The sequence below is a fragment of the Chelmon rostratus genome, chromosome 8 (assembly GCF_017976325.1).
Source record: "Chelmon rostratus isolate fCheRos1 chromosome 8, fCheRos1.pri, whole genome shotgun sequence".
Classification (NCBI taxonomy): domain Eukaryota; kingdom Metazoa; phylum Chordata; class Actinopteri; order Chaetodontiformes; family Chaetodontidae; genus Chelmon; species Chelmon rostratus.
The window spans coordinates 21,860,594-21,885,282 of record NC_055665.1 but is presented as its reverse complement, the minus strand read 5'-3'; the positions used below and the strand labels follow the sequence as shown (position 1 = coordinate 21,885,282).

Genomic DNA, 24,689 nt, shown 5'->3' with positions numbered 1-24,689 from the left:
AAGCGTCGCCCAGTTCAAAAAGTAATTAACACAGGAATCACAAGTGGTATTTAATAGCAGACAATACACATGCTTGCTAGCTTGGCAACATTGTGTGTGTGGAATCACAGGAATGTTGTTTTGGAAGGAACCAATTTAGCTTCTAGGCCAATTTAATGCAGCTCTTGCCCTGTATTAAGAGACCACTTGGCCAATATTATTCTGGGACAGAGCTGTGGCGTAGAAAGTGATGGTGCTAGTGTCATGGGTGGAGGAATACACTGACTCCCGGGATGCAGATGATGCAGGCAAGGGTTAGATCTTGTCAGAGGGATTGGTATAATTCAGCCCAAACAAGCTGACATTAGCTGCCCTGGGAATTTGCTGTCACCAACTTCCTTCAGGCTAAAGAGCTGAGCAATGTGACACAGATTGTGTTGAACAAATACTGCAGCAAATCAACTGTATTAATGTTGCTAAACAGTGACACGCTTTCATTATGAATCCATGTTAGCTGATGATAACGTGTCTCTGCATCGAGTTTGACCTCCAGGTCCTCCAATAATGCTGTTCAGTGGCCAACAATAGATGGTAGCTCTTATTTGTCTTGGCTAAAACAGAGCCTACATTCTAAGTCAAATCAATTGAACGAGTTAATGCGCGATAAAGAACATTTAAAAAAAAAATAGGCTTTTACAGAGTATCGGACCAAGCTGAAATATGCTTTTGATTGATTGCATACTGCAGCAAATGAACATCACATCCTGAATGCATCCTTGCGTAGTGTGTGTTCGCCTTTAGATCTGATCACGTGTGATTGATGGATGTTTTTGATGGTGTTTTTAGACGAGAAATCATTAGTGCATCTTAATGTCAACGATGATGAGCTTTGGAAACTCTTTCACTCCGGACAATTATACTGTCATTATCTTTAATCTGTCTGGCCTGTGCACGCCTTTAAACACACAGTTTTTTTTCTTGCCCTCTGTTTTGCACGCGTGCACGCACACACACAAACACACAGTCCAATTAGCCAACCACCATCTTTGCTCTCTGAATGACCACATGCATCTTTCTGTCTGTCTCTGCACAGCTAATGATAATGATGGTTGTGTGCTTGTGTGTGTCAATGTGTTCTTGAGCTTGTGCCCCTACAATTGGAAATGTATTTTTGTGTATCTGCATGACATGATATGTCTTAACACATAGCTTAAGCAGGACACTCAACCATTTCCAGCCAACAGCCAAATGACAGTTAGATCATTAAGCTCTAGCAGTGAGCGTTACTCTAATTTAGCATGAAGCTGGTAGATTGTCTCCTCTTGCTGTATGTGACCTTCACATTCCTGGAAAGCATGTGTGTAAGACGGGTATTTTTAATACTTGTCAGTGACTGTCATGAGCTGGGTTCCGCCAAAGCCTTGGAGCATTTCAGCAATGACATCAAGAGAGGCAATGAAATAATGGTACTTAAGAGAAGCTGCTGTGACAGTGAGGGAGCTTTGGTGCTGGGCTGACCAGTGTGGTAAGAACCACAGCCCTATTGATCAAGTTATCCTCAGGGATGAGACAGGGGAATGAGTTTCAGAGTGTTTTGATAGCTGAAAACTTAGGAAACTCTCACTCAGGTCTCAGATTAACTGTAGTTGGGGAAAGGAGGTTAGCATTCTGTTGGAGTGATGAGTCTTGATATAAATTAGTTGCATAACAGATCAGCTGCAGGAGAGAAAGAACTCTGGCTCAAGCAGTCCCAATGGGATGAGGTAAAAGCATGGATAACTTTAACCAAGTCAATAAAGGGGAAAAAAGTTACCCCATTCTGCAAACATGTGACAACAGTAGAAAGGCAGAGCACAAAGGTTTTTAGGACTGTATCAGGAAAGTCTTAGCTAGTTAAAGGCCCCCTTAAAGTGGGAGAGAAGTTTTTAGCTTCTTTCTTTTAGAATCATTTAGTGAGCTGGCTTCCCTGATATCTGTGGTAGTGTCCAGAGCTTCAGGGCAAAATTGACAAAGGCTCCATCCTCGATTTTATTTTTTTCTGCTGGAAACCTTCAATAAACCAGCAGCAGACGAAGTTTTGTCCTCATTTAACTTCAAGAAATGATTGCTCATCAATTTATTTATTGCTAACAGACAGTTCGTAATGGAGTCTATAGTTGCAGTGTCATTTGGTTTGGCAGAGATGTACAGTCTGTGTAACTGTGGAAACATACATTAAACTTTCTGTAATGATGTCACCAAGTGGATAAATGTGTAGTTAGAGCAGTAATGGGCCAAGGCAGCTCTCTTGTGCAACCCCAAAATAGATGTAAAACTTTCTCCCTTTAACCTATCCGTGAATCAGTTCAACACACAGTCAGAAAGACCAACCGACTATTAAAGACCATAGATTGATATCATAGTCAATTATATCAAAAGCTGCACTTAGGTCTAACAGTGCAATAATTGAGACCTTTCTTTAGACGTTATTTATTAAGAGCAGTTTTAGTGTTGTAGTGTAATGTTCTAAAGTCCGACTAAAATTCCTCCAGGATATTATTTTCCTTCAGAAAGGAGTTGATTTGCATCCTTTTCAGTGTCTCACTGATGAATGGATGGTTGGATGTTGCCCTATAGTTGGTGAGTGCAGTACCATCTTGGTTGGGCACATTTAGTAAGGGTTTTATAACAGCTATTTGAAGGTATCTGGGAAGATGCCAGTTTGCAGAGATGTATTTATAATCTTTAGGAAATTACTTGAAGCAGTGTCAACCACTGTAAAAATGCTGTAGATACACGGTCAACACATGAGATGGATGAGTTACACTCAGTGACAGTCTTGCAGAGCTCAGTTCATGTAATAGTACCAATGCTGACTCTAATTTAGGGTATTTTGTTATTGAAGAACAATGCAAGTTCTTCACAGTTTGATGTTGCGAACTGTGGATGGGTGGGGGCAGTGCTGAGTAGCTGGTCAATAGCAGAGAGAATAATAGCCTAGAGTTCCCAGCATTCTCAGTAATAATCTCCGAGAAGTAATCCTTTCTTGCCTGCCGTATTGCTTAGTTATAGACAGCCAGGGCTTCTTTTTATATATCACAGTTCACTATAATATATACAGTCTTCCTCCATTTTCTTTCAGCTGCTCAACAGATTCTCTTAATCTCATTAACTCCGCTGTTGTTTAACCATGCAGTTATTCAGTCAACCTTTTTTTAACCTTGTTGGAGTAACAGTATCTAAAGCAGATGCCATGGTTTTGTTGAAATGTTAAACCATGTCATTTAAAGTAATGGAATATATATCTTTGTGTGTGTAATAGTGTAATAAAAGTGAAATAATAGCTATAGTCATGGTAAAAATCGCCTCTTGGGTATTGTAGTCTATGTATTAGTTATACATCTATATATGTACGTGGGTTAAAGCCCTTATTTAAAGTTTATGTCAGAGCTGGATATTCAAAAGCAGCTTTAAATGATTTGTTTGCTATAGTGACAACAACCACCCAGTGTTATTTCTCCCAAACACCAATAACATTGCATGCAAGTCCATTTCGATGAGCCATACTTAGCATTTAGAAACTATTGTCCATTGATATACTGGGTAGTTTTTCTTTGGAAAATTAAAATATAGAACAATTAAACTGTTTTTTGTTTGCAACAGGGTTGGCTCAAAGCTGCAGCACATTGACATGAGAATGCTACAGATCATCATTCTGAAGATTTGAAATTTTGGGAGCCAAACAAAAGTAAATAGTTATTCAGCATGTTCAATCCTCGTTTTTGTGCGTATCATTTCTTTCCAGAGGGAGTGTGTGAGATCTGGTTGACCAGTGAGGACACAGGAGCTTATGGTAGAGACATAGGGACTGACCTGCCCACATTGCTGTGGAGATTGGTGGAGGAAATTCCTGAAGGGGCCATGCTGAGGCTGGGTATGACCAACCCACCGTACATCCTGGAGCACCTAGAGGTACGCACAGCACTCGCTAACCCATTTCACCCAGAACTACCATCAAAGATAAAAATGCATCACTGATAAGTAACACTAAAATACTAAGGGATTCCAGAGTTTTTCCTTTTTGCTGTTCTGTTTAGTCTCTATTGTCTCTTGTGCTATCCCTCTTTGTGAACAAATAATATTGCTTTGCCTAGATTTAATAAACTAAATGCCTGTCTGTTTTGCTTACCAAGCAGTTTAGCTGCATTACTCCATTCATTAGTGCAGTTCATTCTCTTCTCTCCCTAATGAGTCAATTAAGGACCATTGTGTCCTCTTTAGCAACCTCATTTTATCAGTCATTATTGTCTTCCCTAATGGAACAATGGACATTGTTATCCCTTCTCTCTCTCATTTTCTTTCTACCTCCCTCTCTCTCTCTCTCTCTCTCTCTCGTTCTCTGTATGTGTTTCTGCATGTCTGGCTCTATCATGTCTCCATTTTCTACCATTTAAATAACGTATTTCTAACATTTTATCACCACTTTCCACCATCAATGGACAATAGGCATATCCAGCCTCTGTTTTCAGACAACAAATCAATTTTAAGAGTTGAATTACTTAATCCAAATTATCTGAATAAAGAAAATAGAAAGCCTAAGAAACATGAAGCATGTTTCCTGTTTTGAGTCCGTCACTGTTCCATCGTTGTCAAAACCAAAAAAAATCCAGACAACAGGGTGCAGCTAAGGTTTTCTCCATGGGGTTGCACCTTTTGTGACTATGAATACTGTGAAAGTGGTGTATTTATTAGGAGTGTGTGTATTTTTGTGTCTGAGAAAGAGAATTAATGTTTTAGGTGCAGGTATACCTATTGGCACACCATCATGTAGCCTCTAAAATGACCAGATTTTCTTGGAAGTCAGAGATTTTAGTACACTTACAAGAAGGTGTACCAGGGACATATGTATTTTAAGCAAAAACAATACTCCATCAATACTCCACCTTGGTAAAGACTAAAATGTTAAACTAATGCAGAAAACAAAAACATCAGCCCTTATTTTTCGTTCGCTTGCTCCTTCCACAAAGAGAGGAATACTGTAGGCTGAACTGATGTACATAGAAATGAAGCTTGCTGTGATAAGAATACGCCACTGGGGCACACATTCCAAATCTTTTTGTTGTCCATGGTTGTCCGAGCTCTGCCTGATCAGACACATTGCACCTAAGGCAAGAGCCTGATTACTTTGAAATGTTGCTGTTTCACTGAGTTTCAACTACCTAACCTTGTCCAAAGTGAGTTTAAAGGGTAACTACAGCCTAAAAATCTGCTAGAACCCCCTCTCTCAGCAGCCGTGAGCAGCTACTGTCAGACGCTCTGTCTCTCCACTGGAAGAAGTCTGGTGGAGCTTTGACAGTCCCTTCAGAGAGTTATAGTGTGGGTGACTGTGTTGTAGCTCTGCTCGCAGCTCCACTATGAGAGACTTCGGTTTGTGTTCCTGTGGGAGTGTCAGTACATAGCCATAGCCATGCTGTTATCGCGGTTACTGTTCAGCTTCATATTAACATCCTATGCCAACAACAATGTGGTTTTGTGTACAGTGAAAAAAAAATCTGTAGTTCCATTTTAACTACTTTAGCTTTCGCTTTGTTTGTCATCCCACTGGAGTTTGTAGGTCTGATTTTACATTGTCTCTGCATTAATTTTACTTTCTTCTTCATGTACTTAAGTCATAATCAAACTTTGAAGCTGCATGCATATTTTTCTGTTTGTGTGCCCATTGAGATAAATAGAGAAGGGAAATTGCAAATGTGGGCAAGCAAGAGACAGAGCGAAACTGAAACTTTAATTTTGTAGTTGTCTATAGTAATTCTGTATAATTCAATGCTTTAGCAGTGAAGTGTATGGAGCTACGCTGCAGAGTGGAGTTTTTGCTAACAGTGACAACAAGACCTTAACCTCTCACATGAGTAAATCCAAGTTCATCGGCAGACTTGCATCATATGTGTGTCTGCTCTATGAAAAGGGACATATAAACTGGCATAGCTGAAAAGCCTAACTTAATATTTGTCACCTACCTCGCCAGTACAGCTGTGGTTTTGCATAGTTGAGGTGGCAACTTATTAATTTAAAAGAGGAGGATGATTACAAGAAAAGAATGAAATTGAATAGGGAGATTGGGTTAAACTAGTGAAGACAAGTCAGAAAGAATTAATAATGGTGAAAGTAAGGACATAATGTGTTGAAATAGGGTGATGATAACCTAGAAAACTAAAATGTAACAAAGCTTTTCAGCAAGAAAAAAACCCACTGAAGTTCAAAACAGGTATATTTGAATCAAACAATCAAGTAAGATTGGAAATCATAGATGAATGAAATGAGGACAGAAATGAAAAAAATGGGGATGAAGGCCCGGGGATAAAGATGAGGGGTAAGTGAGGAGTGGGAAAGTGCTGTGGGAAGCAGCAATGGAGGTTGTAATTAACCAGGGGTTAATGGAGGTGGCTAATTGTCCCCCACATGTATAGGTGGGCTTTCTGCTTGGCTACATTACAATTAAAAAACCACCCTCCTAATGATAGGGAATAACAATTAACTGATAATTAGAAATATACTAGGACGACACACTAGCTTGGTCTCTCACTGTGTGTGTGTGTGTGTGTATTAAGAATCATTTCATATGCTACCGGCCCCTTCATTGTTAACATCCATGCATTGAATTGAATTATATCTTTTTGCTTTAATTCCTCAGTCAATTAACCTACATAAGGAAAGATAAGAGTGCTCTTCTTTAGCTTATCATTGTCTTTTGTTGCTCCTGTCCCTCATTTACCCTTTATCCTCGCCCCTGTTTTCTCCTCTCCTCTACCAGAACCCCCCCCACACACACACACACACACACACTTTCACTTTTCCCTCTCTCTAGTCCTACTTATGAACTTTCTATATGTTGTCAATGATTGTCAGCCCAACACCTCACAGAGAAACCTGCCAGAAGAAAAAATCTAACTAAAAAAAGAAGGCCTTTCTGTCTCTTTCTCTGTCCTTCGATTTTCTCCATAACATTTTATCAGATCAGCGTCCACTTGACGGGTGTATTGCTGAAGACCCAAGGAAGTGCACTGTCAAGTGTGAAGTAGTTGGATGAGTGATTCTCAACAAACAGAGAGAGAAACGTTGGCCTGCATGCACACATTTAAACAACAGTGACTATTCCAAAAGCCATGTAGAGAAAGGGTTAGCGTTAACCCTCATTCATTCACTTACATCTGGATAAAAACTCCTTAGAGTTAGATTTCAGTGGCTGGGCTTTTATTTCCACATCTCTGCAAATGCTTGATTACATTAGTCTATAATCAAACTTTTTAAATGCATATTGTTGACGTTTTTGATCCATAAAATGATTGTACTTTGCTTTACATGTGTGCAGTGTGTATTTGGCCTACATTCAATTATTTAGCAAGCAGAGATAATGGCTATTATTAATAATTATTTAGGTGTGGCTCACCTCAATAAACTGTCGAAAACTGGTAGCATATTCTAATTTTAGTTGTTGACAAAGTTTTAAAAAGGGGAGCTTTTAGATGTACATGTCTGGATCTGGAGGATACAGAGAAAGCTGCAGGCTGCACTACTGGAGGCCAAGCAATCAGGCACTCGGACCGAGCACTTTCCTTGACTTTCAGTCCTCTTGTTTATTCCTCTTTGATTTAGCTTTTTCTCTCTCTCTTATTCTAGTTTCTAATCCCGTTTCTCCTTCCAGTTCTTTCTTTTCTGTAATTCTTCATTCTTCTTCGCACTGTTTCAGTTTTATCATCATTTACAACCTTTAAACTCTTGTTGTTCTCCCCCTAATCACTTTTCCTTCACCTCTTCTGTCTCCTTTCTCCAATTCCTCCCGTGATGGCGATAATCACAGCAATAACAACAGTGTGATGATGATGATGATGATGATGATGAAGGCCAAATCGCTGAAGTAGATTCATGCTTCATCTTGAGGCCAAATTATAACCCCCCTCTTCTCTTTTGAAGAGCACAAGCACTTATATAACAACATCATACTGAATGGCTGTGATTGAAGCTGAAAAGGCCAAGTTACCTCTCCACTTCCCCCGAAAAGATCACCCTCACTCACACTCACTCAGATCAACACTTTCGCACTGTCTCCCTCTGTCACACAAGAACACACAATTTCTTCCCGTGTGCAGCCTGTTATTCCTGACAGATATAGACAGCCTCATGGCACTATTTGCTGATTGGAGCAGTTAAAGGCCCAATCGCCTCTCATGGGCCACTTGGCTATGACATTTTAGTTGATTGCATCGTGCCATCTATGGATATTTTTACAGGTGTAGTTGCATGCAAGTGTCTGTAGCCATGCTACTCTTTTGGTTTTCACATTTTTTTCTTTTAGACTTTAAGTTTATATCTATATATATATATATATATATATATATATATATATATGTGTGTGTGTGTGTTTGTGTGTGCGTGCGTGCGTGCGTGCGTGTGCATGTATATACACACCAGGGCAGGGGAGATTAGCTCATTACGGAAACAGTCACTGTGACTGGAGATATGCTCCTGTTAAACTGTGGAAGGAGGAAGCTTCCTCGAGCTTACGGCCTTTGTTGAGTGCCAGTACAAGCTGCCATTGTTGTGAACAACAACTACAAGACATAGTGAGCCATCAAGATTGCTTCAACTATCCCAATGCATTTTCACTTAGGTGTTCTTTTCGACCCTCCCCTGATGGTAGATATTTTTTGCGAGTACAAAATGCCTATCCCTGATATACACTTTTGCTCCATATTGAACTGTATTTTTAAACCCAATCTTAGTTACTTTATCTGTCTATCCCTCTATCAATGTTTTTGTGTGTCCATCTGTCTGTCAATAAACTGCTAAATGGCTCTCAAAAGTGCAACAGTAGGTCATCTGGTCATATAAGACGTGTGTGTGCATGCAGATACCTGTGAATGTGCTGGTGCGGGCCTCAGTATGTGATTGACTCTAACATACTGGCAGACTAGAGTAAATGAGGTGTGAAAGTAGCCTCCTCATATGTAGCAATCAGTCAGGCTGAGATGAATGACGTAGCCGTTGTCCATTAAACATCATCCACAGAGCTCATTTCAGTTTGACAGTGACACTTTCTCCACAATTACCTCTGTGAAACAGTGGTGTGATACTGTAGTGCTGTAAGCAAAGAGGGATTAGACTCAACATTCTGCTCAACTAAAAAAAAATATGATCTCATAAATACAGCCAGAGAAACAAAAATGTACATCTATCTATGTCATTTTGCAAAACTTAGAATGTGAGTTAGTCTTTTGTATCTCCTAAATTGATTTCTTCAATGTTTTAAAAATGCTTCCATTTAGAATATAATAATAGTGATAATAGCAGGTCACGTTTATTGTCCTCTGCTGTCAGGTGTGACATTGGACTGGTGTTGTGGGACTTGACACAATCTGCAATTACTTTTTACATTATCCTTCTTTTCAACTTTTCATTTTAATTTTTTTCCATCTAGCCATTTACTTTCCAAAGACGTAGATGGAGCAGCACTAGGCCTTGGGAGGGCTGACAAACCACCAAATACCCGTAACAAAGTGAAAACTCCGTCCTCTGCATCGGCTGATATTTTTCACACCCGAGACGCGAGCATTCACACACATGAATACACACACAATGAAACACACACACACACACACACACCACATCTCACCTTCACACTCAAATGTGCACACAAGCACAGCTGTATGGGCACACGCTTAGACACACCCTCTCAGACCATTTTCATTTTAATGAAGCCTTCGGGAGCCTCTCCACATTAGAGGCCTAATGTAGCATTGTGTGAGGGACCTGGCACCAAATGAATGCTCACAGTAAAGCTATTCGGATGTGCCTCTGAATTATGAGTCCTGACTTACTGCAGTGAATTATGTTTTCTGAATTATTGCGGTGAATTATGAGTTCTGAAAGGTGGAGATTTAAATGCCAGCTGCCCATTTAAACCTGATCTTCATTTTGCCTTTTGTTGTGGCTTTAAGTAGTTTTTTTTTTTTCTTTCAAAGGGCAAAAAGAATTAAGACAGCAACAATGGCAGTGAGTAAACTGAATTATCTGCAGTTTGTTGATGTAATCCACAGCTGTAGCGAACATTTTTATCCATATAGTGGTTTCATGCGTTTAGTTTTTTTTTTGGTTGCTTGTGTCACTATTTAAATCGATGAAAACAAACTTATATGGAAAATGCCAACAACAATGTATTGACGTCATTTTCCAGCTCTTAAAAGTCAGATGATACAATTCAGTACAGTGCGGCATTCAAATGCTACACGTGCACTTAAAATCCCTTTTACTGTACAATATATAAACTTAGTCGGCACTGTGTGAGGTGCTGCATTCTCGGTTTAACCTCCAGGGAAAATCAAGTGCAGCCTAAAGTGCTTGAAATGTTTAATACCATTGGGAGCTCAGTTCCTCTATCTGCTGCTGAATACAGTTCCCACTGACAGTGTGTTTGTGTACCGGTGGATACACATTGGGGACCTGACTCATTATCCTGGGAACAGCTTGTAGAATCATTTTCTTTACAGACTCCCCTGGGTGAAACCTGTTAATACTCTGTTCTGTATGGGTTTGTGTACATGTCTGTGAGTGTGTGTGAATGCAGTTAGGTGCTACTTTTTATGGCTTTGCTTCAGAACATTCACTTGATCCAGACAGTAACCCTTTCTGACTGCTTGCTGGCACACTGGGGATTCCAGCTGTGTGTGTGTGTGTGTGCGCTATATACCTATATTTACAGTCCGCTACAAGATTGTATTTTTCTTGTAGCTAATAGATGATAGGAGATTCTCACCATAAACTTCCAACAATTATCACCATCGAATTGCATTGTATCAGAAATAGAATGTTTTCTTACTACTAAGCAAATTCCAGGAATGTCTCCATCAGCACTGTAAGAAACGCTGTTAGCATATTTAAGAGGTAAAATCCTTTCATTCTGTGCATACCAGAGAAGAGCTAGGAACTAACGTCTTCAACACTTTCCAGATCGCATACTGGAGTTGGACTCATTACATACTGAAACTGCCTATTGCTACAAACTGAAAACAGCATCTTAGCAATACAACAAGCTGAGTATCTGATTTCCAAATTGCTGTTTAATTTTTGTGATCATGGAGGGGGCCAGGGAAACTTCAACCCCATCAGCTGCATCAGAAAATGGCTTATCTGGCTGTGTTCTGAGTGCCTAAAACATAAAGACAATGCAAAAATTGGTTTCATAGATTTCATCAATCATTGTATTCCTCAAATTAATCTCCTACCCCAATAGCTATAGATAATTTTTTAAGAAAAACTGAAAGTTGCCTCTATAGATCCAAAAATGTTGGCTCACTTGATAAAAATGTTGGAGATAGACTTAGCAATAAGGAGTATGCAGCATGGGAAATCTCTTGGCACAGACAGATATGCTTCTAAATAAAGTTAGTAGCTCTCCCCATTACCAATGACTGTTTAGAAGAGTCCCTTTTGTCTAATTTATAATAATAAAAAAAGAAAAACAGATGAAGACCCGCATTGAATGTAGCTCCTAACAACCAATCTCACTTTTAAATACAGATGCCAAAATCCTTCTCAAAAGTACTGGCTCTGCAAATGAAAATTCCTCCACCAATTATTTCACCTCATCGAACTGGTTTTATTGAGAATTGACACTCCTTTGACATTAGGGGCCTTGCAAATAGTCTTTCTGGTCCTTCTTTACCCAATACTCCAGAAGTAATTCTTTCATTAGATACTGAAAGTGCGTTTGATCACATGAAATGGGACTCTCTTTTTTACAATCTGAAAAAGTTTGACTTTGGTCATAAAGCTATATCGTAGATTGAAATTCTCTGTTTGTCCCCATTGGCTGCTGTGCGCACTAATAATAACATATCACCCCCCCCCCCCTTTTTTTTTTTTTTAAGTTGCAGTCCAGTACAAGGCATGAATGCCCCTTTTCCCCACTTCTTTTTGTCATGGCAGTTGAGCCACTTGCTAACTTGCTACAGCTCTGAGAGCATCTGTTGATATCAAAGGAATCCAAAGAGGGGCTTGAGAACAGTGTCACTGTATGCTGACGATGTGCGACTGTATATTTCTCATCCATCTTCTAGTTTTCTAGACCTGTTTGAACTGCTTGATGGATTTTTGTTCAGTTATCTGGTTACAAAGTTAACAATCCAGAAAAGTGAATAATTGCCAAAATCAATATTTGGGATTTGGGTTTACAAATAATTATAAGGACCTTTACAAAGTCAATTACCAAAAAGCCAATCTCGAAATAAAATATATTTTCCCCTATTATTTAACTTTTTTCTCGCTGTGAGTAGCTCTTCCACGTCAAGGTTGTTGTTGCATTCCTAAAAAAAAGAGTTTCCATCAACTGCACACTGAAAATGCATTGCTGTGTTGGGGATGTAAAGAAGACTTCATTTTGTCATTTTTCCAGTGTGAGTCTACCACACACTTGAAATACCCTCAGAATGAATACGAGACGAATGTCCTGTGTCTATTGACAGCAGGTGTTATTTTTGTCCAGAGCAAGTGGTGAGAAATTCTTTGAACTTCTTTGATTTGACCAAAGATGTTTTGTATAAGTCTTGAAAGTATTTATATTATTAAGTCCACATTCTGTATTCTCATCTCTCTTGTGCCAAATTCACTGCTTTGTTTCTCAAGTGCTGTCAAGCCATAGAACTAGCAGTCACTTCTTTCCTCAGCCAACAGTGTTATTACCCTTATACTGGCAAACATAGGAATTTCAATTGAAATACTGAAAAAATACATCAATTGATATGGAAATGTATCAATAAATGTGAGTTAAGGATGGCTATGTTATTTATTCCTAAATATACACACAATTAAAGACTGCTGACTGATTTATCTGGGATTTCAGATCAAGAAAAGTGTGATACCTTTTGTCCTTATTTGTTTCTTTTTTGTGACATCCCTGCTTCATAACTGACATGTCGTTATTAGCAACACAAACAGAGATGCTTGATGCAAACTAATCAGCAGGTACGCCTCCGCTCAGTTCTTGCAACCTCTTTAGGGAGACTCGGTCAGAAACATTTGTTTTTTTTTTTCTACAATATTCCACTGACAACACAATTGCAAGAAGGGGATGGAACGAATGTTTTCTGCTCTAACAACAAAAAAGGGAGGATGGAAGGCTGAGGAACACAAAAGGCATGAAACAGAACAGAGGGCAACAGACAAAATCCCTGTGCAGGATATTCATAAAGAATGAGCTTGCAAACCACCTTTATCTGCCCTCGCTCTTTTTACCATGTATGTTCTTTTCTGTTGTGTCTGATTCAATGTATTAGATCCTCTGAGCTAAGCCAGTTAAGATAGATCCCTTCTGGTTTATGTGTATATCTGAGCTGATCAACCAAAGATGAAAGGAAGTGTGTATGTGTGTGTGAGTGAGACAGATAGGCCCAGTGGAGGTAGGGAGAGCGTGGCACAGAGAGCGAGAAGCAATATTATACCCCTTTTAAAGGATTTCTTAAAAACAAAACACAAAAGCCCACTTGCGCTTATTCTTGATTGGTTTGTTTAAGCTTGTTGAATTCCGCTTTGAGCCGGATAGTTCATCCACCCAGGAGCGAAGGCATTAAAGCAGCACTTTAATTTTTTAGCCTCCGGACACTGCTGAGCGATATCTTCCTCATCACAGCATCATTTTTACTTCACACTCACTAAACTGTCTGTCAGCAGCAGTCAAACACTGAAAAGGCCTCAACTCCACAGGGATAAGTAACAAAAGAGATTCATATCAATGTACTGTATAATCATTGGAGGATGGGACACACGCTGTCAGACAGACACACACACACATGATAAATGGCCTGTGTGAATGAAAAATCCCCCTCTTATAGATTAATCCCCAGATGCCATCAGCAGTGCCCTGCTACTCAAGCTAACATGCCATCTGTTGAGACCCCATTCACCCTTGCACCATGCATTCATGTATTCATGTAAGCACGCACACACATGCACACGCATACACGCACGCACACACACAAACAATGTATGGGCTCTGTTGCGGTCATTGGGAAGTTATCACCATCAGCAAAACTAATATATGTAATATACAGAATGCTATACACTGTATGGGATATATATGCTGAAAGGCATGGCAGGGCAAAGCGGTCTTCGTTTCATCAGAGGCAAACTGTTTGCATCAAAATGCACACTGCAACAAGTAACATGCACAGACACACACATAGAGTCCCAGCATTAGTGTGGCCTTATCAAAGTGTGCTGTTGTGACATGCACATGATAATTATCATGAGTCAGACCTTACTGGTAGCTAATACACATGTAAAATAGGACACTGTATTGCTAAACCAGGTCTGTTCTGTCCAATAGAATAAAATGTAAACTATGTTGTTAAGCTAGGTGCATCTGACAGCTGAGTTTGTGTAGCCACACAGTGTAGTCTTAACGGTGTTTAATGTAGGACAGTGATACTAAACATGTAAATGAACCAAATGTTGTTGGGTTGATGTTGGGCTTGAAAGTGGCAGTGACAGTAAAGGTAAAGGATAAAGATTAAAAATGTCTTTTCTAATAGCAAACAAAGTGGCACCTGGGAGCCAATAGGCGATCCAATTTTAATAGTCTACTTCTACGTAACTATTTAAGCAAACTTTTGTCAATAACAGACTCGTACTGTTTAAGAAAAGGCTTGGTGACAGTTTCTTAAAGACTTGAAAATCAATTATATGTTTATCTGCTTAGGACGTGAACCCTGTCAGGTATTGGATTGAAGGAAGCATAATCTGCGGCGAAACTCGTTCATACTCCAATATTTTGTTATGATATGCTGGTGCTATTCCCCTCTGAGCCCGTGGTGGCATGTTATCAACATCCAGTGTCTCTAGACAACTACTTCTGACGTGATGACGTCATTTTCGAGCGCCGCGCGCTGCGAGCAACCAGCCACAACACGGCTAACTCTGCGGCGGTCGGCTAGTTTAGCTGTAATTTGCGACTGTTATTTTTCACAAAATGGATGAATATTTTTCCGACTCTGAGGTGGTGGACGATGACTTTGTTTACGATGGACGTCCTTACCGTTTGAGCCAGAGTACACGGACGAGGAGCTCGTTGAAAGGAGGACGCGGAGGCAGAGAGAGGAACAGCTGGCCAAACAACAACGTCCACGAGTAGACGGTAACTGGTGGTGTTCTTGTGGACAATGTTCATCGATGACAACAGAGGAGGAATGCCTCTGTTGCTCAGAGTGGGACTTGCGGCCAGGAGATACGCGTCTGGATGTGTCAATAAATGTCTGTGTCACAACACTGGAGGATTTCCGCGCAATGATAAACTTCTGGCAAACAAAATCAAGGCAAATAAACAACTATACGTGTGTAAGCTACTTACTCAATCGAAAGTTGCCCACTTGGTCCTGCAGGCTTTGGCTGGGTCTTCCAGTTCACTTTAGGGACACGAAAAAACGTCTCCACCACAGCCCGGTTTATCATTGCGCGGAAATCCTCCAGTGTTGCGATATTGACACATCCTCCTCTGTTGTAATCGATGAACATATCCTCCTCTGTTGTCATCGATGAACATTGTCCACAAGAACACCACCAGTTACCGTCTACTCGTGGACGCGCAGCCGTTTGTTGTTGTTTGGCCAGCTGTTCCTCTCTCTGCCTCCGCGTCCTCCTTTCAACGAGCTCCTCGTCCGTGTACTCTGGCTCAATACGGTAAGGACGTCCATCGTAAACAAAGTCATCGTCCACCACCTCAGAGTCGGAAAAATATTCATCCATTTTGTGAAAAATAACAGTCGCAAACTACAGCTAAACTAGCCGACCGCCGCAGAGTTAGCCGTGTTGTGGCTGGTTGCTCGCAGCGCGCGGCGCTCGAAAATGACGTCATCCACGTCAGAAAGAGTTGTCTAGAGACACTGGATGTTGATAACATGCCACCACGGGCTCAGAGGGGAATAGCGCCAGCATATCACAACAAAATATTGGAATATGAACGAGTTTCGCCGCAGATTATGCGTTTATAGAGGCTACGCACGGGTGCCCCAATTACTCGCATTATACGGATATACGCGCCGCTCTTCTGTGGCTAATTTCTTCAAAACGACTCCAAATGCCACCAAAGTTGTCTGGGTGTCTAAATGGTCGTATTTAATGCTACAAATAAAGTCCAGGTTGTAAAAAACGAAAGTTATCCTTTAACCAGATAATGTTTTGTTCCTAAAACAGTTAAACTACTAATGAATTAGTCCTTATCTGAACAAAAACTCCTCTTTGGGATCCCAGGAAGCAAACAAAAAACACTCAGCTTGAGACTCAATAGTTGGCCAACAAAAATAAATCCAAGTGATGTCTGTTGCATCTAATAGACAAGCTTCGTGACTCTCTGACAACTCCGGGGTTGCCTCTGGCATCAGTCAGTGTGCTGCTGTCGGCTCCAGAGAATGGCCTGCCTGGGAAAAGACTTTGAAGCCCTGCTAGAGTGTGCTTTAATGTAATTCAATATCTGCTGATTTGACAATAGCATCAACAGTAACAGTGATGATGGTGATTTATTTTTTCAATGGGCTCCTCATGACGAAATAAGGATATTTGATTGCTAAAGTCATCTGCCAGTACATTTATAATTAAGAGGATATCAGAGTTTTTTTCTAAGAGGTGAACAAGTTCAGTTGTGAGAAGACAAAATGCAATTATAGTGCTGTATTTACATAATGACTGACATAAAACCAGTTTCAAGTGTTTATTTGGATTGTTTAAGACGAACCTTTCATTTCTCTGCTGTAAACATCCTGCTACTACGCTTTTTTGCTCCTCATTTTTAATTGAAATTTTTGTGTAGAGTGTCTTTCAGGTATAAAAAAGACAGCCCATACATTCATACAGGCTACCATGCTACAGCCAAGCAAGGTTACACCTGTATGAACCAAGGCCAAGACCAGGTCAGGTCATCTGTATTGAACCATTCACACCAGCAGGCTTTATTGTGGGTCCTCGCTTCAGTCGAAACAGTTAGCAGTTGTGATGAAAACAGATTTTTAAGAAAGATGGTGGAATCTCACATTTTTGTGCGCCATTGATGCTTAATGACGAGCACAGAATTCAAGACTTGAAGTACTCACTTAAGCGCTTATAGCACAAAGAGCCAGAGGTAGGAAGTTTGCACTTCAACATGTTCTCAAAAGGCACATACACAGAAAAAAAAAACATCTAGATGTTTTCTGCAATCATCTAGATGGCTAGAACCTCAGAGAGCATTACCTATTGAAGCACATTTCCCTCATGTACAGTAGCTGAGTAGATATTTAGTGATAGTGTTTTTTTTAAGTTTTTATTATTGTTTTTTTTCTGATTAAGCTGCTGACCTTGGATAAGTTCTCAATGTTTGTTTCCTCTCTGCAGTGCAATTCTGTGGTTGTGGACTGTAAAAGTCTCACCAGAATCTTGAAGTACTGTCTATAAAGCATCTCCACTGAGAAAAGAAGAGCATATTTATCGGAGGAGTAACTTGTAAGAACATAGAAATAACACAAGCACATAATCAATCTCCCATTCTTTTACCTCTGAAAGCATTTAAAAACACACATTAATGCATGTTCCTTCACATTTTTTTTTCACTCTCTCGCTCTTCCTCTCTCTCGCACACACGCTCACACATATACACACACATGCAGAGAGCTGATTTCTGTCACCAATCAAGCTCCATTTTCCAACCAAATTAATTCGGTCTAATTTGGAGCTTCCAGCGGTCAACCCCCTGTGGTGCGCTGCAACTGAGCTGTGTTTTTGTGTGTGTGCACGCACAGGCGTTCTTTTTTTTTTTTTTTTTTTTTTGTCTGTGTCTGAAGGATGGAACATTCTACAATAGATCTTAATTGAGAGGACGGACTGCAATCAGCATATTCTTGTAGGAAATCATTAAATCATTTCTTCCACCCCTCTCTTTTTCTCTTTCTCCTTGTGGTGATTAGCAGGGTAATGATAGCATCCTGATTATGTCCATCAGAGAAATCTGACATCTGTGATCTCTCCAGTTCTTTGACTGAGGAAATGAAAGCGAGACTGAAGGAAAAGCAAAAAACCTTCCAACTCTCCCAGCTTATGTGCTGTGGAACAAAAAACACAGTGTCACTTTCGCAGTTGGTCTTGGTAAACGTAAATCAGCTGAGATGTGACTCACAGTCCTGTGTTGTTGCTGGAAAGTCACCACCCTTTTCAATTCCATAAACTGGAAATCATAGATCTTTATTATCTGTGTATGTTGATCCTGATAGAAAAAAGTATGTTTTTGTCCTTATTTCTCAATATGTTGCATTTTATGATGCTACACACATCGTGTATTTGTTTCTTCACTATTTAACTTCATCTCACAACACATCTCCTGGAATGCACTGAACATCTGTTGTAGTCAGCGTGTCCATAAGTAAAGATAAGCATTTCAGTTACTTCAAACCTGCTTTCTGTATTTCATATTATTGAAACTGCAAGTATTACGATAGTGATTTGTTTAGTTCTTTTAGTGAAAACAGAAAGGTACCTACATAGTAGCCAAAAATCCTTGCTGATTTAATTATGGACTTAATGTATTTTTCCTTTTTCCTCTCACCATTTTGATCTGAGATGTGCACCTGGATGCTTCAGTAAAAGCTCTTGACTTTTCAGACATAAAGAACGCCCACTGGCGTAGCCTTGACTCTTTGACTTTAGATCTAGTGGGTGCACGATGAATTCTCTGAGCTGCTTTTCTTTTATTTTCCAATATAAAAAGGAGTAATAGAAAATAAGAAAAATTGGCAGTCTATTGTAGAAGGTCTGGAGTGAAAAGAGTGCAGGAAGAGGTAGGAATGTTAATGGAACCAAGGAGCAGCTGTCATTCACAAGAGCCACCTGTGAGATTTTGCTTCTTTCTTTTATGTTTGCATAAACTAAACCTTATCGTCAAATAAAAAGTTTACATTTTGGCCTTAGATTCATGACTCCCACAGCTAACTTATCCTAGGATTGTCCACCATTATTAATATACTAATTGAATCATTCGATTGAACCATTTGAGTGACAACACCAAAAAGCACAGCCTTCCCAATTTTCTCTGTTCTGTGTTGTTATAAGCATATGCAGTAGTTCCATTGAGATTACTTACCACGATTACTTTTTTCAAATGTTGCTATACATGATGCTATAAGGTTTGAGCATGCTAGACTGACTTAAGTAACATGCCGACAAACTCTCAAAAAGTTTAGTGATTTCCTTTCCTCTCCATACATATGAAAACCCTGACCCTTTCCTGTTTTTCTTGTCTCTCCATCTCCCTATTTTTTTTTTCTCTGTCTCATTAGGAGATGGCAAAGATATTGAATCATCCACGTGTCTATGCCTTCCTTCATGTTCCCGTGCAGTCGGCCTCAGACAGCGTCCTGATGGACATGAAGAGAGAGTATTGCATCGATGACTTCAAAAGAGTGGTGGACTTCCTCAAAGACAGGTAAGATAGGATGTGGAATCCTAATTAACTCATGACGCTGCAGAGTGAAATCTGTTACGATTTGTTCTTTCCTCCACGCGGCTTCAAACCCCGCGCTGCCTGTGTGGTTGTTGACTTGCTCACTTTTGCTGATTTTGTCATTTGTCCATGATATTTGTGCTTCTACCATGGGGAAACAGGCTACGTAGTTAAATGGTTAATTTTTTGCCCGTTTAATAGTGTTTTGATATACGACTGGGTGAACTGCACAGGCAGCTGTATTTTGAAAATGTACTGGATTCTTCTGTTCCTGTGTCCTGCCTGGCTCAATCTGCTCTGTGAAGGCCGGCATGACGTTCATCACAAGCAGACTCAGCGCGTATTCTCCGCGGAGCAGAGCGGAGAGCGGCTTCTGATCTAAATAAAGCATGTTCACCTCCCTGCATGGGTGCTTGTTGATTGTAATGCACTGGTCTGAATAAGAACTTGTGCCAGCTGTGTACTGTATGTGCTGTATTTGAGTGGGTGCTCCAGAGTGCTGCCAGAGGTCTCCTGACAGCTCATAGGTGTTTATTTGGAGAACATCTTTCTCTCTGACTAGCATTCTTGTCTTTTATTCTCTGTTTTTGTCTCTGACTGGCTCACTTTTAGAGTCATAATGGATGACTGTTTTATTTGAGTTAAGACTGAATGTCTTAGATTATGCAAACTGTATATCTGTCCCTAATGTTACCACCGTCATCTGGAATGTCACTCCAAAATGTTGAAATGGTAAACATGATGAACGATAATAACTTCATTGGCATGAATTAACTGTGGTTGACCATATTTTTGGAAAGCTGAGTTCAGTTTCACTAACCACACCCAGGCCTGATTACTGCCAGACCTGTTGAATCAAGAAGTCACTTAAATATGTAGAGCTTGTCTGACAAAGTGAAGTAGGCTAAGAGATCTGAAAAAGCAACACATCATGCCGCGATCTGAAGAAATTCAAGAACAGATGATGAACAAAGTCACTGACATCTGTCAGTCTGGAAAGGGTGAGAGCCATTATCCACAAATGGAGAAAACTGTCCAGCAGTGGCCGGCCTACCAAAATTACTCCAAGAGGGCATCAATGACTCATCCAGGAGGTCAGAAAAGAACCCAGAACAACATCTAAAGAACTGCAGGCCTCACTTGCCTCACACCATTACATACAAAGAACATCATACCAACAGTCAAACATGGCGGTGGTAGTGTGATGGTCTGGGGCTGCTCTTAGCTTCAGGACCTGGACGACTTGCCATAGTTGATGGAACCATAAATTCTGCTGTCCGCCAAATATCAATTTGTGACCTCAAGATCAAGCACACTTGGCTTATGCAGCAGGACAATGATCCAAAACACCAGCAAGTCCACCTCTGAATGGCTTAAAATAATACAACAACAGTATGAAGGTTTTGGAGTGGCCTTGTCAAAGTCCAGACTTAAATCTGATTAAGATGCTTTGGTATGACCATAAATAACCAGGTGTTGTCGCCATGGGTGGCACAACCAGGTGTAGGGGGCAGTTACTTTTTCACATAGGGCCAGGTAGGTTTGGAAAGCTTTTTTTCCTTTAATAAACAAAATCATCATTTAAAAACTGCTTTTTATATTTACTCGGGTTGTCTGTGCCTAATATTAAAATTTGTTTGATTATCTGAAACATTTAAGCGTGACAAATATGCAAAAAAATAAGAAATCAGGAAGGGGGCAAATACTTTTCCACAGCACCATATAGCAAATTGAAACTTTTTACAAACTATGAGAATAAGCTTCTCTTTTCGCTGCTTTTGAATGACAGCAGTGATATATTCTTTTCTAAATGTATCACTTTTGCTGCAGTCCTTCACTCCTCCTGTCAGTTCTCATTCATCAGGACATACTTTACAAGGTTAAACATTTCAAACATGGGATTATTGACACGTTCTAAGAGAACTATAGGTCTGTTTCAATGTTTGAGCCTTGATTCCTGACACACTTCATGTTCAGAGTACAGTGGCATGCAAAGGTTTGGCTACTCCTGGTCAAAATTTCAGTTTGTGAGAATAGCTAAGCAATTAAAAGATGACCTCATTTCAAAAGGTCACAAAGTTAAAGATAAACAGTTTCTTTAATGTTTGAAACAAGATTGCTTTTTTATTTCCACCTTTTTTCCATTTCAAAATACCGAAAAAGGAAAAGGGCCCATTGCAAAAGTTTGGGCCTGCATGGTCAGTACCTCGTTACACTACCCTTGACACACCTATACAAATTGTAAACACTTTTTGTAGCCAGCTAAAGTCTTTAGCTCTGTTTGAGGGATTTTCAACTCTTCCTCCTGAAAAAAAATATAACTCTGTGAGATTTTTTTTAGTCTGTTATAGAAGCCATCCTCTTCTCATCTTTACCTTTTTTACAGACGGTATGATGTTTGCTTTCAGAATTTGCCGGTATTCAATTGAATCCATTTTTCCCTCTACTAGTGAAATGTTTCCATGCCACTGACTGCAACACAAGCCCGATGCTTGATCGACCATCCGCTCGACAGTTGGAGAGGTGCCTTTTCATGAAATTCTGCAGCCTTATTCTCCGAGCATCCCTTTTCACTTCATCAGTCCACAGGACTTGTTTCCAAAATGCATCAGGCTTGTTTAGATGTGCAAACTTCTCATGCTGAATTTTGTGCTGAGGTTGCAGGAAAGGTTTTATTTCTGATGACTCTCCCATGAATGTCATATTTGTGCAGGTGTGCGTGGTGGAACAGTGCACCACCACTCCAGAGTCTGCTTAATCCTAGTGAAGGTCTTTTGTAGTCAAACAGAGGTTTTGATCTGCCTTTCTAGAAGTCCTCCAAGCAGTTCTCTCTGAAAGTTTTCATAGTCTTCCAGACCTCAACTTGACCTCCACCGTTCCTGCCAACTACCCTTTCTTAGTTACATTACAAAGTGAGGAAACAGCTAACTGAAAACACTTTGTTCTCTTCTTATAACCTTCTCCTGCTTTGTGAGCATTAATCATTTAAAATTTCAGAGTGCTAGGCAGCTGTTGCAGGAACCCATGGCTGCTCGTTGTTGAGACAAAGTTTGAGGAGTCAAAGTATTTCTAAAGCTTAGACATCTGCATCACCTGGTAAACAAGCCATAGCTATAACAAACTAATTAAGGCCAGAGACCGTGGAAAAAGTTATCCAAGAGCTCAAATCTCTTGGAGGGCCAAAATTTTTGTGGTGTTTCCTTTTTTCAGCTCTAAAATTGTACAAAACAAAAGTAGTTCACCCATCTTGATTAAAATGTTGAAAAGAATGTTTAATATTTAACTTTTACTATTTAACTTAAACTTACTCCCTTAACTGTTCACAGGAACAGAAATTTTTACCAGGGGTGCCCACATTTGCTCATGCCACTGTATGTTCTTTCAAAATACACACACTGACAAACACACAAACACACACACACACACACACACACACACACACACACACACACACACATGGATTTTAAAGCTAAACATGAGCATTCCTGATATGGATTTAACACCCCCCCCCCCCCCCAGAATCCACAATTCTGAAACATGTACATAATGCCTGGATGCGACCTCTGACTTAAAGCAAAATATAAGAATTGATGCAAACTTAATCTTTCACTGTATTAAAGATAATCTTTCATGGAATTTGAGTATGATTAATTATGGCAATGCATGTCAGCAGTGGTGAATAGATATAGAATCAATGCTGTGATAATACGCTTTGATGGAATTCATATCGAAATGAGTTCGGTCACATTTCTGCCTTAAATCTCTAGGTATTATTGTGTGATTTAGAGGAAAGATCTTTATGTATGCAGTGGTATGCTTAAGCATGTTATTGCTGTTGCAGGATGATAACCTCTTTTTTCTAAGTATGCCTTTTTCCTAGAACTAAACGCATTGTTTAAGATTAGTACAGTAGAAGGTATTTTTCCTTCATCTGATTATATATGTGGGGGGTGCATGCATGTGTGGAAGGGGCCACACCTGTATTGACTCAACCCAGCTGTATTCTAATGTTAACTTATAGCTATCCTGACTGGCTCTCTACAGGCATGCTAGTAACTTATTTCAAGAGTTGTGTCTCTGAGATTGACAGACTGTGTTAAGAACATAAATAGACTAAGTAATCAGAGGTAAAGAATGCATCAGTTTTGGACATATTTGTGCAGAGGTGTAAGATGATACGAACTATTCGTGAACTCAGAATTGAATCTCTTCAGGAATTTGGTGTTATTTCTCTGCAGGGAAAAACCAACAACAATCCTTTCTCCCACGCATGATCATGTTTGATTTGATTGATTGATTTGATCTGAGTGTTCAAGGAGAGAAGGGACTGTTCACAGACGGGTCTGTTGTCAATGTGTTTGTGAGAGAGAGAGGGAGAGCGGGCATGGAGGGGCTGAGTGAATCAATGCACTCTGCGAAGCTCTACAGTGAAATAAGATTCTACCCATTTTAAATGATAATAATAGAAGAAAGAAAATCAATATGTGGCTGCCAGTGTTGATGTTGTGGCAGGCCACCACAAACAAATCAATGTGTGGGCAACACTGCAAACAGTGCGGGAGACAGAGGAAGTGCTTGCTTTAGAATCAAAGTCAAATCACAGGATGGACAAAAATTCAATCCATCAATATCCAGAAATCATCAGAGTGTACCTTGGTCAGCACATGACAGTTAGCTTCCCAGTATAAATGTTACATATTAATATCCATATGTACACATACATGTCTTTTGATGTTGCAGATTAAAGTTATTTTTGTTAACATGAGTTTGCTCTAAGCGGATGAGACTGCAGCTGCAGCAATCAATAAATTTCATGTAACTGCTCCATGCAGGTCAACAGTCAAGCCATAGGCTTAAGTATAAAATGTAAATCTGGCTGAACAAGACTTTTATTTAGGTCACTGTACAGCTACATCTGAATCTTTGTGGACTTAGCTGTACTATGTGTACGGAGTTCATTGAAGCACTCACCACATGCAGGCTGAAATGCTGGAGAAAAAGTTTTCTATTGCTCACACACTTTCACCCTTTCTCTCATGTCACCTTTCCCTTCACGCACTTCTCCCATCCGTTGTTCCCCACCTCCCCTTTGCTTTTGCCTCTGGCTCTGTGTGGAAACCCAACCAACCTGATCACACAAGCTATTAGTTTGAAATGCGGGGCTCTGTTCTGTCTTTGCCTTAATGCTTTTCTCTTGTCATGTGTTAGTCTACATTTTCTG

General features: G+C 40.0%; 1 protein-coding gene across 1 annotated transcript in view; it reads left to right on the top strand.

Moving 5' to 3' along the window:
• The window catches only part of cdkal1 (CDK5 regulatory subunit associated protein 1-like 1), a 241,300-nt gene that overhangs the window by 127,310 nt on the left and 89,301 nt on the right, over positions 1-24,689 (top strand). The window contains exons 9-10 of the mRNA XM_041942774.1: positions 3,764-3,930; positions 19,305-19,450. Coding sequence (XP_041798708.1) covers positions 3,764-3,930; positions 19,305-19,450 — 313 coding nt within the window. The remainder of the gene's footprint in view (positions 1-3,763; positions 3,931-19,304; positions 19,451-24,689) is intronic.